The sequence below is a fragment of the Strix aluco genome, chromosome 7, assembly GCF_031877795.1.
Source record: "Strix aluco isolate bStrAlu1 chromosome 7, bStrAlu1.hap1, whole genome shotgun sequence".
NCBI lineage: Eukaryota > Metazoa > Chordata > Aves > Strigiformes > Strigidae > Strix > Strix aluco.
Genome location: NC_133937.1, coordinates 10,972,696 through 10,989,958, shown reverse-complemented (window position 1 = coordinate 10,989,958; position 17,263 = coordinate 10,972,696). Strand labels below are relative to the sequence as shown.

Here is a 17,263-nt window from a genome sequence, read left to right as displayed (position 1 = left end):
GCAAAAGAACAAAAAACCCCCCAAACCCCAAATTAAAAAAACCCTATTCCAACCACTGGAATACACACGACTTAGTTACGGATGAAAAATATAAACTTATTTCAGCTAGTACATATTTACCTTGAACATGGAGGATGATAAGCAGATAGGCTCCAAGCAATCGCTCATAAACTCTCAATCGAGTCATTGTTCACTTTTAATACTTCCTGTGCAAGACGACTGGCCCTTCTGCTTGACAAATGTTAAGCTTAGTCTGTTCGATGAAGCCTAATACAAGGTTTGGTGTTTGACTGCGAAGATGCTTTTGTAACTTTTCCAACCTTGTTTCCTGAAAGATACAGTAAAACAAAGTGTTAAGAAACTCCTTGTGTTTCTGAAACAAGAAAAAGCCTTCAAGATTTTTCATCACACTGATCATAACCACATGGCTCAAAAAAATAATTTAAATTGCATATGTTTATTAAGATTAATAACTGAAAACATTAGCCATATTTACTATCCAACTGAATATCAGGCTTCTTCTGAAATGCATGTTTTTGATAACAACCCATGGGAATGTTTTCACACTCCTATCAAAACTATTAAGTATGTTAGCTCACTAGTCACAGCCATGTCTTTTAGACTCATATACAGCTATCATAGGTAGTATTCAACAGATTAACACGTAAATCTGTTTGAAAACTATTTTTTTACAGAAAGTTAAATTTATAACTTCTTATTTTTCTTAAAAATGAAACTCAGGGGTGACTTTCCATAATATGAGAGAAAAAAGCAATACCATGTTGAGCCACCAGTCGAAAAATGCTTGCAGAGAAGCTTTATTGCACTAAAACCCCAGTCTCTCTGCTGGATGAAAGCTAAATTTGTATTAAAATAGGTTAGTTACCTAATTACAATGTTACTTTTGTCTTCTAGGAAAAAAAAAAGCACAATCTCATTTAACATTCGAATGAACAAATTAATTTCTCATTTAGCATCAACTATATTCCAGTCCCTCTTCCTGTAGATTACTATGTTATGTAGCGTTTTCTGGAGAAAAGAAAGTTAGCTCAGTTCACAACACCAATGAACATGTATTGTTAATCTGTTAACTCCAATTCAAAATCCTGATATCCTTCTGAATTCCCAAGTTTTGCACAAATTAGTCCCTCCTGAAAAATTATGCTACTATACGCACACACCATTCGCTCCAAAAATAAAATAAACTCTACTAATCCAATGTATGAACACATAGCTAAGACAGCCAAATTGAATAAGATGATACTTTTTCAGACTGCAGTAGTTGTGCTCACGTTCTGCTTAACGAACTTTCCACAGCTATTCACAAGGGAAGCATAATTAGGCCTCAAAGGACTAAAAAGCAGCTCAAACACCTAAATAGTTAATCGCAACAAAAGCGACGTTGCACAAAGATGAACAGAGGACTGATTTTGCCTTTCCTCGGCCTCTTGTTTCGGTGGGCTTGACCCCCCTGACCCCTGTCAGCCTGGCGCTGCTCATGAATGCCAAAATGGGCGTTCGCTCGGGGATAGGCTGCAATTACTGTTGGTGGCCGCTTCCACCATCAATAACTCAATCTGTCTGTTGGTGAGACCCAAGAACTTTTCATTTTAATTAGTGCTTTGGAGGCATTTAACATGAAGGCAAATTAGCGGCCAAGTCGGGAGGTGTCCGTCACTTTCAATTTCGGCAGGACTGGGGCAGGCCGCCCCGACCCCTGGCCTACTTTTCACACGTCTCTGACTTCTCCGTAATGAAGCGACAAAGCGCCTCCGCACCAGAGGAAGCCAGGGGCGTGCACGGGGCCTGGCACCTCCCGGCCGCGGGCAATGTTCCCCCAACGATGCGGTGGCCCCGACATTTGCCATGATTACTGCCAGGTGACGGGCGGGATGGACTCAGAATTTTGCGAACATCCTAAGCACGAGTAACTTCAAAATAAGCTTCCTGGCAAGGCAGAGGTAAAAGCAATATGGTAACAAAAATATTCACTCTCTTTAGTGTTTCCTAATCACAAGAAACAGGGCCAATTCTGACAGCTGGCAGGGAACATCCTTCTAGTGATAAAAACATCAGGACAGCAACATGTCTAAGTATTATTGCTTTATTCTGTACTTCAACTGCAATGAACTTCAATCCTCAATAAAACATGTGGAAGATGAAAACTGCTAACAGCTTGTATGTAGTAAAACAACAAGACTTTATTTACAGTATTATTTTTGCAGTCCATCAAAGAAAACCCTCCATTAATAGTCTGTGTAAAGTATATTTAAAAATAATTTCTGTCTTCATGCAAGTTTCAGGAAGGACTACATATTCTCACTCTTCCACATTTCAAAAGGAGGAGTATTTTAAACTTTCAGAAAACTGGTGATCATGCTCCCCAGTTCAGTAAGGTAAAAGAGAACACTGGCATAGAAACTTAATGTGCAACGTGTATTTACCACTGCACCACACAGTACGTTACCAAAAAAATCAAGAAGACATAGGAAAAAACCCACATTTTCAAGCAACTCACTTCCAATTTTGTGGTGATTTTTGTTCAGTGAAACAATCTAAGGTAGCTTTCAAAAATGTTGTCCAAGCCTATTCAAGAATATAACACTCCCCGCTTTGAACCAGTATTTTGTACCTGAATCTTCCTTTCATTAATATTTCACTTTTCACAAATATATATAAAAATGTAAATGAAAATGTATATAAAAACATGCAATAAAATGACACTGAGAACAAGTTTTGCTACAATTCCTCATTTTAAAATCATTATAATTTGAGAATGCTTATCAGCAGTTAAAAGACTACCTCAACAACTGAAAGTAAAACCCAGCAGGGCTGCAATTCCCTTCTCTTCCTCTGAAATGCACATATGACGCCTTAATACTATTACTATATCTTTCTGTTGCTGCTAGTGTCAGTGTCAAGTTCACCCTTAGCCAGGAAAGTCCCACAGCTGGCCGAAGGCCTGGACAGACAAGCACTGATGAGCCTTGCTGCACCCACAGCGCTAACGGTAACATCTCACCGTTGGGCAGGTGAGCTTAAGGCACTGATGAAAAACTAGCGACTTAGAATAAAATGTCTCAATATGAACTATGGGAACTGCACTGTGGACACACATCCTATTATACCACCCACACTACAGAAGCAACAAAGCTGTGTCAAAAACATGACGTGGATTGGTTGAGGCAGTTTTTTCAGTCACCACAGTGAAATTCAACAGAGCTTTCCTGCCACAGCTATTAGAACAGATTTCAGGCTTTTTTTTAACCCATCATTTAAATTGTTCTTCCTTTTACTCATGTACATTTCTGAGCTAAACAAACTAAGACAATTAGTTCTCTCATAGCCTACGTTGCTCTTTTGCAGAAATGGAAACTCTGAAAACATTTAGTTCTTAAAAATCACCGGGCACCCCGATATAGCTATGTAGTTTAAAAAAAAATAGTTTTCAAAAACAGACTAGCTCTTCTAGTGCTTCTAACAAATGCCACACCCTAAAACAACATAGTTATGACCTTTGTATGAGAATATCTTTCACTAAAAACAAAACAAACCACCACAACAAAAAATACATTCAACAAAACTGAAGAGGCCGCACCTCTTCGGAGCAATTTCTGGATTCCCATTAAAGAGGAAGACTGACAGACTGTTAAGGCACTCTATCTAAAGTGAGCAACAGCTGGAATTTCTCCAAAACCTGCCTGGTATTAACAGTGTAGAATGACACAACTGAATGACGTACTTCAAATGTGTTAAAGCACCAGTTAACACCTGGAACAATACTCCAGCAACAGCTATGTTGAAGAAATTCAAACCCATAAGCCAACCAGTTGATTTCAAAGTCCTCACTCTCACTTTTTTTTTCCTTCTATTGTAGCCATGAAGAAGCATTCTACCATAATCTGTTAAAAAGTAATTTATTCATCCATCATAACACCCTATTTGTCTACAGTGTAATTTATTATCCTTCCTAAAAATAGTTTATTGATGAAAATGCTTTTGTTATTAAAGCTGTGTGGGTTTCTTTCTGAACTGGAATTCAGTTGTGAATTCATGGCACTATCACTGCAGTCTACCCCTACACTCTGTATGACTCCAAATATATGAAGCTAAAGTGTGCAAGATTTGTCATATGGTTCAAAACGATTCTGAAAGAAGGGAGTTCAGTAGTAACTGTTCTTCAGATGTGGCTCTGTAATATTTTTAACAGCATGATGCCCAAACCAAATGAGCTGCACTGTCCCAAGTTTCAGTAAAGAATGATAGTGCTGAACATAACAGAGACAGAATAGTAAAAGGGGAACATATGAAAAAAGAACCATCAATCTCAGACTTGACAAGAATTAGAACATTAAATCCATTTCAACAGACAAGATGTTTCAAAACATTTGCAGCAGTACATACAATAGCAAGTAAACGTATTTGCCAAAGCAAAATTGAAAAATATTAAATGTTTCTCCTATGTGTAATGGGGGCAAGAAGTGACTTAGGTAACCATAAGCATACTACCTCAATCACATGTACAGTTTTGAACACAACTTCGAGGTGGAACAGAATACCAGAGATAAATTGGGCTGTCAGCCTAAGCCAGTATACAACAACTTCCAGAGCTTAAAAAAACCTGATATGATACCACAAAGAAAATTATTAATTTGGATGAAGAAAAGAAGGATTGTAAGAACAGTAAAGAATTCCCTACAAGGGAGATGACAAGTAGTTTCAAGAACAAAAATTACTAGTGTGGTTCAAATGACATTCAAGGACTTTGATTCTTCAATCAGCTTGATTCAAGAATACTTACCCTTTTCATTAATGAACTAAGCACAAGAAGTAAAACTTTGATAAACCTTGCTGACAAACATGAATTGTCAATTCAGTTGAGTGTTGTTTTTATGCAGGAAGATTTGGATCACATGAAGAACTGAAGTAACAGAAATGGAATGAAATAAACCAGCATGAAATTGGGGAAGTTATGCATATTGGGAACTCTGAAGGATTTCTGCTTCACATAAACTAGGAGTTCATGCATAGGAGATAGGCTACGTCCAAGGACTCGAGTATACTAACTGATTACAGAACATCAGAGACATCCATGTGATGTTGCTGGGAGAAAGAGACAACACAACTCTTGGATTTCCTAGGGAGATTTCCCAGGTGAAATGGTAAAACATGGGTAGTGCAGAGACAACGTGATTGATAAATTCACTGTATGACTAGAAGGGCTGATAATACTACCTGGAGGATAGGAAAGCCCTATTAATGAAGACGAAAAGAAAAAAAATATGAATACAGTGAAAGTTGGCAGGAAAATGATTACTCTTTGAAAATGTAACATAGGAATAAACAGGAGGAAAGAAAGACAGCTATTCAACCTGAAGAAAATTACTGGTTCAACAACAAGGTATGGATTAGCCATTAAAATTTATTTAGATCAGAAATTAGAAGACAATTCCTAACCACTGGTTAGAAGGTTCTAGGGCAGATTTTCAAACTAAATACAGTCCAAAAACTTAATTAGTCTTTAGTTTACAGAGGCCACCATCTCATGTAGCTGCAGGTGACAGGATGGGAGCAGACTCTGATCCAAGAGAGACCTTACAACTCCATTTTGTTATTCATAATACAAAACCAGCTCTAGTTAACCTTAGCTTATTCAAATAGTCAAATTTAACCAATACCATAATAATAAGAAAATTTAAATAAAAGCTTCAGATTCTGTACTGTACAATTCTGTCAAATACTTGTATAAGTCTACTTTTTAAACATGCTTCTATTATTTTATTGCAAGACATACCTACACGTTGGTTGGACTCAATGATCCCAAGGGTCTTTTCCAACCTGAATGATTCTATGATACACAGATTGCAGAAAAGTGTCATACTGAAACAGCTGAAACAGCTATGCTAAATGCTGTCAAATACACTACGTTGAAAACACAGGTAAATCCACCACCAAAACCTATGAAGAAATCATAGAAGATGAAGACAACTGCTGGCTATTGCAAGCTAGTTGGTTGCATGGCCATGAACAAAAAATACTTCAAATAAGGCCCTATTTGTTTAGGCACTATCTGTCCAAGCTCACAGAAATAATTCCATTAAACTGTGGATTGTATTAGAATTATTTAAAACTATTAGTGACTGCATATACTTAAAAGCCAAAAGATTATGTAAATCATTTCAATGTTCCTTCTCCCTCTACAAACTGCTACAAAATCTGAAACATTAAATGAAGCATTCTTGTGTGCGTATTATACACTTCTCAAAAGACTTAAATGAAAAACATACCTGAGTTCTATTTGTGGGCCATTTATAACCATGTGTTTATAAAGCACATACTACTATGGTGCATTTGTTCATTCAAAAAACACAAGCCCCCAACAACTGCTTTCTGCAGCAAGACAGTTCACAGTCTTTGAAAAAGGACTTATTTTTGAGCAGCTGGAAGAAAAGTCACCAAAATCCACCTTGGATACTCTAACAGAAATCTTATGAAAGGAAGATTTCACACTCCTTGCAAATATCAAATGTGTGTACATTATTGCAGAATTTAGAAGCCAAACGACTAAATTATGATATATCTGTCTGTTTCATAAACAAAGTTGTTAACCATGAAGAAATTAAAGCCTAGCTGCTTTTTACCATGCCCAGCACAATTAGGTAATTGGGGACGCCACTCACTGGACTCCTGAATGCCCATCTTACTGTTACTCTGGAATCCAATTAACTAACTGCTACAAAGTTTCTGCCATAAAATTAACAGTAATGAAATTCAGTAAAATTATTTTCCCAGTGCCATCAGGTACTCAAAAATATCCTAGCGTGTTACAAACATGACACATTCTCTTATTTGAGCATATTCAAATAGGATTTCACTACACAATTTTTATTTATCTTGACCCATTTCCTCTCTTTCAACTCCATCACTTTGGCCATTAGCTGGCTGAGAGCTTCTGCCCTTAAGACAATTGGCAAATGAACACCCATGCTCCTCCCACCATAAATGACAAACTTCTGCTATTCTACCCAGAAGCTATCATTCTTAAATGTTTTTATCTATTTATCATTTTTGCTAGTTCCTTAGTGTCATACCAGTCAATGCGAACGAGGAGAAAAGTCTCCACATGTAACACATTCCATCTCTAAATCTAGCAAATCCAAACTGGCAATGTAACTTAAACCTTTTAAGTTTTGTTCACAAAAAAGTTACTTAAAGAAAGCCTTTCCTTCACTAAAAATAAACAGCAAGAGAAAAAGTCATTAAAATTGTTACAAATGTCACACATCACTATTGAAAATATTATGGTCATACTATACTGCCTACAAGATCCATCACATATTTTGGCTCTGAATTACAGTTATTTTATACAAACAATATACCTAGGCTGAGGAAGAGAAAAAGCTGGGCCTCAATCCTGAATATATAGTTGCTCACTTTTTTAAAGTAAACAACGGACCCTAAAATCAGGACCAGTGCCTTTTAAAGTACAAATGCTTTCATAGGAAAGGTTTCTCAGCCTTACACAATTTTTTTCATAATTTCAGGACAATTGTTCGTTAATCGATGTCAAAAAAATCCCCCAACTATAAAATTGACAGGGTAAGCTTTTATTATACTTAGATACCATGGTCTTGGCTTGTTTCTGTTACACCTATAACCTTTGCCCAATCTAGAAAAAGAAATTCACAATTACTTTGTGTCTCCAAAGCAAAGGTGATTATGCAAATTCTGGGACTCATGAGGAGTTCTCCAGAAACTGGGTTTTTGTTTGGTGGTTACAGAGCATATTTTTCATTTCATGGTGCCTAAGTAAAACAGCCTGTCTTTTCCTGGTTACTGAATTTAATCAATAACAAAGCATGCTACACAAACCCATGCTTCTTCCCCGATGTCACTGACGTGGGTTTCTCCTATAAGAGAAGGAGCAAGCAATAGGAAATCAAAAGCCCCCCAATGCCGTCCTTAGGCCAGCCTGCAGCTCCAGCTTCCAGCACACTCTCCGATGGGAGCATTTTGCCCACATGAGGGTAGTGTAAGCCAGTTTCTGAGTAGGGGCACGTTGCTAAAATCTACATCTCTCGTGCAGAACACTGTTTAGAAAAAGTGGTTACTATTTAAAAAACAGATCACTTGAATTTCAATTTCGGTACAAAGAAGAAAATAGCTGCAACAAAGCTGAGACAATTCAATGGGGGTTTTTTGGGTTTGGTTTTTATAACATGAAAAGTAGACTGCAACTACTTCTCTCCCCCTTCCCCTCGCTTCCACGGTTAATTCTTGTTTTCTAGGTAGCAAGGTTTTTCTAAGTCTTATGGCGAGCTGCCAGCTCCATAAAGTGAGCTGGAGCTCTCCCCTCGGCTCGGGCCCCTCCCCTGCGCAGCCCTAGGCGCCCTGCCTGACATGCTTTTCAAGGCGTGCTAGACTGCAGAGCAGACTTTCTGGCTCCACTTCCATTGTTTGCACGGCTGCTTTGCTCCTTATCCAGAGCGTGGATTAGCATAAGAATACTGTCTTCCCCCTCTGCAAGCCAGCTCCCCTCTAGAAGACCTCTACCCCTCACGAATAAACACGGGGTTGGGTTTCTTTTTTCAGATTTTCTCTTTAAATCCTCTTTTCCTATTCAAGACTTGTAAAAACCAATAAAACAAGTAAAATGCTAAACAAGCAAGGCTGACCAGGCTCAGAAATACCCGATTGCATAGATTAGTAATTACCAAGGTCAAAAGAGTCAACTCGATAATGCTATTCCCGGAGCCTTCACTCCTCTCACTCACGTTGCAGGTATGATTTTACTTATTAAAGGATATACTTTCCAAACAGAGCAGAGAAGAAATAAGTTCTAGGAATCAGTAACAGAAAGGAGACCTTAACCCCCCCCCTTCCTTTTTTTAATGTACCCCTGGAAGACAGACTTTCAAATTATTGAGAACAGACAGAAAGCATTACTAACCAACACAACCCCCAGTCAAAAATACAAACCAACCCCCTCCAAACTGCTAGGAGCGATGCCTTAAACACGGGAATCACTGCTGCCTACTTACATAACTGCAAATCCTTTCCCTCTGGTATCTGACCAGGACACTATGGTGTCTCTTGTAAAGCAAGTGACATGTGATCTAGTATTTAAAAAGGCCAACAGAAGAGCATTTCTCAAGAAGCAAACTGCTTGCCCTCAAAACGCTTAAAACTGTCAACATGGACATACGTTTTGTTCTGCTACCCGTAAGATAACTGCTGTCCAAATTAATTCATACATTGTTTGGTGAACAAGATATGAAGTAACACTTGCAAGTGTTACTTCATAAATAAGTCCCATAATTTTTAAGTCATCAAATTCAGCACTCCTCATTGCAATGGGCAAGAGAAAAGCTTTCTTCAACAGTATTTGCTCAATACATACAAACAGCAGAGACAAGACTGGCAAGTTCAACATCATCACGATTTGCTAATACAAAATGCTGCTTGGCAAGGTAAACCTTAATGCTCATTTCCCTCACCTGCTTGCCATGCCCATAAAGCACCATACTCTGCTGATAGGAGAAACTCTCTGTCTGGCTGTTCTCACAAATCCCTGTAAATAACACACAGATATTCTCAAAGGAGAGTCTCCATCAGTCTTCCAAAGCGGCCATTTAATAGCTGGATAGGCCAAATAAATGCAGTAATAGACACTGCTCCTTTACACACCTCCAAAACATGGATGTGGCAGGGGCAAATTACTCTTTAAAGCGTCCTTGCTACAGAGAAAAAATTTTAGATATGTACTTTGCAAATTACATTTAACTGTTAAGTTTGTTCTTCATGTTAGTTATATTGCCCTTCTAACTTTGAATTGCTGAAATGCGCCCTTTAAACCTCTCTTATAAATTCTTTTAGACTATATGAATACTCACCTAACAGCTTTTCTGTCATCTGTGAGCCTCAACACTCACCCTAGAAACTCATGTTGGAGTATTTTGATGAGGTTACAAGCTCCAGACACAAAACACGAGGAGGTTACCATCTCCACAGCAAGGGCAAGAGAAGTGAGCAAGTATTGTCGGTGGCAAGTCTAGCATAGCCTAAACCAGAATCAATGGCAGTTTAAATTAATATGCCAGGCTCTGAACAGCTGTGGCTGATAAGCTGGTGCTTGCTTGATACTGCCACAGAGGTACTGACCTCCAGCAAAAGAGCAAGGTGGACAGCTGGGGGTAGTAACCTCACAAGCCATCTCAGAAGTAACTCCCAGAGCTTGCGAGAAGAACCCTGATACACACAGGTAGGTTAACAAAGCTTCAATAGGCCCAAGCAGAAAAAAAAAAAGGGGGGGGGGGGGGAGAAGAAAGGAAAAAAGAATAAAAACTGAAGTCCATTGGCAAGCAAGTATCTTGTAATTACAACATTCACTACCTTACATAGAACCTGCAAAGTATTCAGTTATTCTCAGTATCGCAGGGTGATAAATGCGTACGTATAAAGCATGACATGCTCACACACAGTTAGTTGGCAAATACTGGAGATATTAAATTAGATGGCTATATTAAGAAAGTGCTTCCACAGTACACATAATCTAAAATTAGTTCTACACTGCATTCAGTTTCTACTTTCATCTGCAATACTTAATTTTTAATTGTGAGATATGTAAGAAAGTATTGTTGGTCTGGGAAAAATTTCCAGGACTCTAGATGTAGGTGTCTGAGATTATTTTACCCCGTTAGTATTCTGCAAGTTTTGCTGAGGTGAAGATACATTTTAATGTAAACTGAAGTTAAACTCTAAGCGCATTGTAGATCCGCTTGGTTAAATAACTACAGAAACAACATGCCATGCACATGCACACAGACTACTCCTCTTAAGTTCAAACAATGTACTTTCATCAAATATAGCTTCAAAGACATTTCTAAATCCAAACACAGTAATCTTTCAATAAGTAGACAAAGACGGAGTTCAAAGGTAATGTTTATACTTCAACAGTTATAGTCCCCTATTTCCCTGCATTGAAGTGCTAAAGCAATACTGTTAATTTTTTTTTTTAAACACAACATTCAAAAACAAACACACACACAAGAAGCACAACTAGAAAGCTCATTGAGATAAAAATATTTAGAGTTTAGTAGGTTTATTAATGGTATCTCTCCCATTAGTATTCAAGCAATTACACCACTCCTTAGTGCAAAAAGGTTATTTTAAATACACTAAGAAAGAAATGTTTTTCAACAAATGTTACACAGTAGAGTTAAGAACAGCAAATCAACAACATATAAGGTAGTAGTTTGGTTGGCTTTGGTTTTAGATTAAATCAAACTTCACATTCAGCTAAAAATCCTTTATTTTTTTTCCATTTAATCTTTGTTTTTCTCTCCATATCACAAGAAAGCAACTGGACTAAGACCAAAGGAAACTAAGGAGGTACAGAGATTATACTATAAGTTCCTTCTCCTATCAATTTCACTTGCTTTCCTACTTTTTCTCTTTGACCCTTGTGGTGACTTAAACTGCCCACACTCAGAACTACAGGAATGATTTGAACACTAATTTTTACTGCAAGCATTTACCCCCTTCCCCCACCATCCTTAAACTTGAAGGTATCTCCTCTGATGTCTCAACAGTTTCTTCAGCTAAAAATCTTACAAGTAAATCCATCTGCCTCCCAAATCACCTCTTCATTAATTTTGGCAATTCAATTATTCCCCAGTTGTTCAAGATCACATTGTTACAACCATCTCATTCTGCCTTTTCTTACGTTACTTCTCTCAAGGCCATTATTGTATCTAAAAGTCATGTATTCCTTTCACATCTCCACTATCAAAACCTTCTTTCTCTCATGATTCTTTAGCCTACACTAATCACCTCCAATATAACAGAATTAAGGGTAATTCAAATTAAACCCGTGAAGGAAAAATAGAGGGTTACAGGAAGACCACAGATTCCATAATGGGAAGAAATTTTTGTTGCAAGTTGAAGAGAATAAAGAGTTATTTTTGGCAGAAAGAAAGGGGACAAAAAAATTTCACTGTTAGTGAACCTTTTCTATCAAACACTGTACAGTATCTTGTAATGACCGATTCTATGTCACATCCTGAGTATTTTTTCCATTCCTCTTTTTTGAGATTTTTTCACACATTTGAGTTAAGAACTGTACTGAAACAAAACCAGCAGATGAAATACTGTAGTACAAATACAGCTTTACTCAAGGGGCGTATCGGGCCATTGTTCTCTATGCCCTGACCTTAAAAGCAGTCAGGAGGAAGTGTTTAGGTCAAGACTATAAAACCCAGAGAACGATTAGAATGCTCTTGCTCTGGATATCCCAGTTCATTAATTTCCTCTGCTGCAAAATTTATTCATATCACCAATACCTACAGAGGGATCTACTCACCATGAATCTACCCATCTACCCCCTTTAAATCCATTTAAAATGTTGGTCTCCATAATAGTTTGCAATAATTGATTATCACCATGTAGCTCTGCCCTATGTTAAAAAAACTCTCGCAGACCTGGAAACGGATACATTAACACTGCTAATGCTTTCAAAAACTTTCTTGAATAGCAATCAACTGGCTGTCACAAGGTACATGAACATGCTTTACCCAAATTCCACTTTTACAAGAAAACTGTAAAACTTCTTTCATAATTCTTAGAAGAATCTTGCTACTTACATCCCGCAGGACAGTGAGACATACAACAAGCTATTTTTATTTATCTAACTATCTGAAGCACAGTTCTGATATTCTGGAACAGAGAAACAGTACAGCAGACTGTGGAGAATATAATTCTCCCAGATCACAAATCCAGAAATGCATTACACGCCCAGTTTTAACTGCTCACGTTGTAGTAACAGCAGCTTAAATCTCAAGTTTAAGCATTTCTACATAAGTATGCATGATTATTTTTAAATCTTTTATTTTCAGTTATGAATTTTTTTCCTCTTCCTTCAGTTACAACATGAGTTACATAATTAGCTTTTTCTTTTTTGGGGAGTGAATGGTCAAACTAAATACCTGTCTGCCACCAAGATGAATGTTTTAGTTTTCAAATGAATTAATTTCAGCTTATCAATTTACCAGCCGTAAAATCCTCAGATGCATTAACACACCTAAAAGTAACATCCACAAGACCAAGGAATTAGGAGACTTACTTGCTTTCAAGCATGCAGTACATTTCATACTGGATATTTAACTCCTATTGAAGCCTGTTGACAAACAACAGCAAGAGTAGCCACTCTCACAGGCTCAAGACTTCTAAAAGATCTTTTCAGATGCTTTTAAAATTTTTCTTCCCAGTCACAAGAATAGTGACAGTATGCTTTCTTTTCATGAGACTGTATGTCCACATAAGGATTCAGCTACTGCTCAGGCTCTGGCTGAGTAATAGGCAGGGGAGGGGGAAAGGTACCATTTACTGATGTAAGGAGACAGTATCAGCAACGGAACTGTTGATGCTAATTTTGTAAGACTGATAAAGAAAATGTTTGTTTGGGTTTTTTTAATTAAAAAAAAAAAAGTCTTGTTCATTCAAAGACTGGGGATATTGGCAAACAACAAGTTTACTGAGGGGAAAAAAATGAGTAGATTACAAGTGTATATTTGCAAATTCTATGATAATTTAAAGTGCACAGAAGTTCAAGACACCTATATAAACATCCCTCTTCTCATACACTGCCATCTCACAGACTTCAGGGAGTCTCCTCTGTACAGGCAGACCCCTAATCATTTCCATTCCATTGAAAGTCTAAGACCAAACAGTTTCTGTAAAAAGCTTTATATGCTTTACCTGATGATTGAAACAAATAATAATTTTCCAAAAAACAGCAACTTGAAGCAACATGTTTGAATGAGAACAGGCATTTTAGATCTTGGGAGAAGAGTAACAAAATGCATTTGAAGCATGGTCAAGTGTAGCCATTTGGGGACCCATCTTCACTTTTTTTAACAGATGGGGCTACTGATACCTCTAGCATTACTCTAACAGATTGAAATTTCTTGCCACTAACTGTAATCAACTGCAGACATTTAAAACCTAAGATGCCCTGTCTATATCAAAACACTGAATAATCAGTGCACAGAAGCTTCTTTGCTAAAAGTAAGCCACAGCTTCCAGGAAATTCATGTTAAAAATCAGCAGCATGAGGCTGCTCTTTTCTTCAAAAGTCTGCATGCATCACACAAAAATGCAGGCATATGTATAAATGTTTTTCCATGTAACTTAGGCATTTGATCATCCACATGAATATTCTTTTTTTTAATACATATTAAACACTATTCCAGACAAGTTTTCACTGAGAGACAAGAACTCAGAAGACTACGTAAACCAAGTACCTAGTCCTAAATTTGTTGTCTTTCTAATTTGTGCATTCATAGAGTTGCAGAAGATAGGGACATCCATTTCATTACCTCTATGCATGTATTGCAGGTGCTAGTAACTAGGTTCACGAGAATGGATGGGTAACACTCAGGTTCTAGCAGGTCTCTGTTTACTAAGATGACACATTCTCTCAGGGTTTTCCTGATAGAGGTATGCCATCATGTTTCTAAAACTCCACAGTAATGTCCGATTCTCCACTTCTTGTCTATTGTTATGTTTTAATATTTTACAGCTATCTACCTTACTACTTTAACTAAAGAACTGTCTACTGTGGCAACACTGAAATGCTTGTTCTGGCAAAGACAGCAGCAAGACTCCCCTTTTCTTCCCTAAAGCAGGTATTTGACCACAGCTCATCCACCTAAATAGTTACATTTTCCTTACCCTAAATTCATACTAAATAGCTCTAGTAACTTTTTCCATCATCCTTACTTTATCAGTCATTTTAGACCTGTGTACTTTCCTTCTTTTTCTCAAGCTATATTATCTTACCTTTTTCCCTGTTAGCTTGCTCTTCAGATTATTAGTAAATACAACTAAAGTATTACTACTTTTTGGCATATAACAGCCTCACCTGTCTTTAAGTATTTCCACCAGAATATTGTTATTCTCTCATTCATTTTCCAAGCAACGTCTGCTTACTTCTAACTATAACTAGCAAACTTAGTAGCAGCCTAAGACTTTTAATGGTGCATACACTTTGATACTTTGTGCACTTACAAACAGTAGCAGAACTGGTGTTCTATATCTGTTCTTCACTATACATATGAAGATGACCATTTTAATTGGATCCCTAGATTTATTTCCATGCAATTCCGTATAAACTAAAACACTTCAGAAACATTTCACCTAACATTTCATGAAACTTATCATAACATAATAACCTTGGAACCTCTGGAGAAGGACGTTCTTGACTTTTAAACCTAGCTCAGGGGAACCTATCCATAACTGTCTTCTTAAGACTGTTTCAAAATAGTACCATCAGAAAGAAACGTTTATCTGCTTGGTTTTGCCTCAAGAAAAAAAAAAAAAGGAAAGAAAAGCAACTCTTGAAATGAAAACAAAACCAAATCCCTGTATTAATGTTTAGTAGATAACCACATCTTACCATTCTTAATCTAAACATTAAATCAACAAGTAAGCAAAAGAGAAAATCTGGTATGTTTCTAATTACATATCCATGTTACAATAATCGGATTGTAAAATACATTCCTATCAATACAAACATCTTTAGACAGTACTGTAAATGCATTTCCTGTATACTTTTCTCACCATAAGTTCTTGAATTAGTTCTCTATCCTACCCTGTAAAATTCCCATCCTCAGCTACAGAAATAAGATACAAAATTTAGCCTCCTCTTACTACATAGGAACTTGCCCAGATTTCTTTGAGATGTGTTACCCACTACACTTTCAATGGGAGCTTCTGAGCCAGAGACAATCAACATAAAAAAACTGTAAAATTTTGGATTCTTGGCCAGCTTAACTCAACCTTCCTGAACTTGACAATATTGGCCTAGCAATAGGGAAGGCTCTTGTTTTATGCTGTCTGAGATTGAGATGTCACACTACTAGAATAAACTGGCCTAAGCCAGGCCAAGCGGAGGGAAGAAAAGCACTGTTAGGAGGATACTGTTCAAAGGACCACCCAAACGTGTGATAGCATGCCACAGAACAGCAGCTCCCGAGTGGAATCACTGGCACTTCCTGTTTTGATCAACTGATTCAAAAGACGACATGGACTTCTGGTTACTCCACTCCTGGAAAATGCTTTTAGCACACTGACCTGCATTTCCCATTTGTGGTTTGAGCCCGAAGTGGCTCAGCCTGTTTGTTATGGAATTAACTCCTAACAAATAGTTTGCCACCAAGGAAATTCAGTGGCTGCTAACCCAACCTTACAGAGTAATTGCTTCCTAACTGAACGGAGGAGATCTTACGCAGTCTTGATGGTTAATAAGAAAACCATTGCAGGAACACCATCTCGTCACTGGCAGATCTTGTTCTGAAACACTTGGCATGTGTTCATGGCTACTGAACAAGCAAGCTCCATCACATGAGAAGAAATGGTTCTACCACCACTGGTTCGAGAGGAGACAGAAAGCTGACAACTCTACAGGCACTAGAATCTGAAAAGTAGGAAGTTATGCCTAAACTGTCAACTAAAGTTATTGGTTCAGTAGTTGTACATTAGAGGTCTTCAATATTCTTCTAGTTGATGCCTTGCTACAGGCAAGTCAAACTACGGAAGTATTTTACATTTCAATGGGGGGAAGTCATCCAAGTCCAGCTTCCAATACCCCCAAAGAAAACAAAATAATCATACAAACAAAATCTTCATGTTAAATAAAAACGTGATACTTAAGACCAGTTGCAGAAAGTAAATAAGCATACATAGCCATACTGACTAGTTGGAATATACTAAGCTGTATTTCTCCAGTTACATCACACTAGAAATGCAAAAGACTTGCCCAAATTCACAGTTGCAATTAAAAGACAGACATTCACTCTACTAAGATGTAAGCAAATTTTATGCTGTCGCAAAAAAGAGTAGAACTAGCAAAAGTACAATGAAGGGCTGCATTACAGGGAGATGCCATATTAAAGAAAGATTAAAATAAACCTTCTTGAGAGCCGTATGATACTCTTATTGAACCTCAACATGGAGGAGATAACCAGATAGATTTAGTCACGATTTCTCTCTGTACACAACCTAGGAACTAACAAATAAGTTATCAGGCAGCACTAGACGGAAACAAAACACACCTTTTGTATATAACAATCATTTAAAACTAAAGAATTCACTTTCACGGGGTTTTGTGGGTGTCAATCATAAATGGGCTCAAAACAACCATTGGAAAACAGGTCAGGCTATGAAATACAATACCACTAATCTCTCACTCAGTAAATACATAAAA

General features: G+C 37.5%; 1 protein-coding gene across 6 annotated transcripts in view; it reads right to left on the bottom strand.

The window, feature by feature from the left end:
• BMPR1A (bone morphogenetic protein receptor type 1A) overlaps positions 1-17,263 on the bottom strand; it is an 84,758-nt gene that overhangs the window by 24,706 nt on the left and 42,789 nt on the right. For 5 of the 6 annotated variants that reach the window (XM_074830447.1, XM_074830451.1, XM_074830448.1 and 2 more), the window contains exon 3: positions 121-328. The exons of the other annotated variant lie outside the window; for it this stretch is intronic. In XM_074830447.1, coding sequence (XP_074686548.1) covers positions 121-187 — 67 coding nt within the window. In that variant the 5' untranslated portion in view covers positions 188-328. The remainder of the gene's footprint in view (positions 1-120; positions 329-17,263) is intronic. 6 annotated transcript variants of the gene reach the window in all.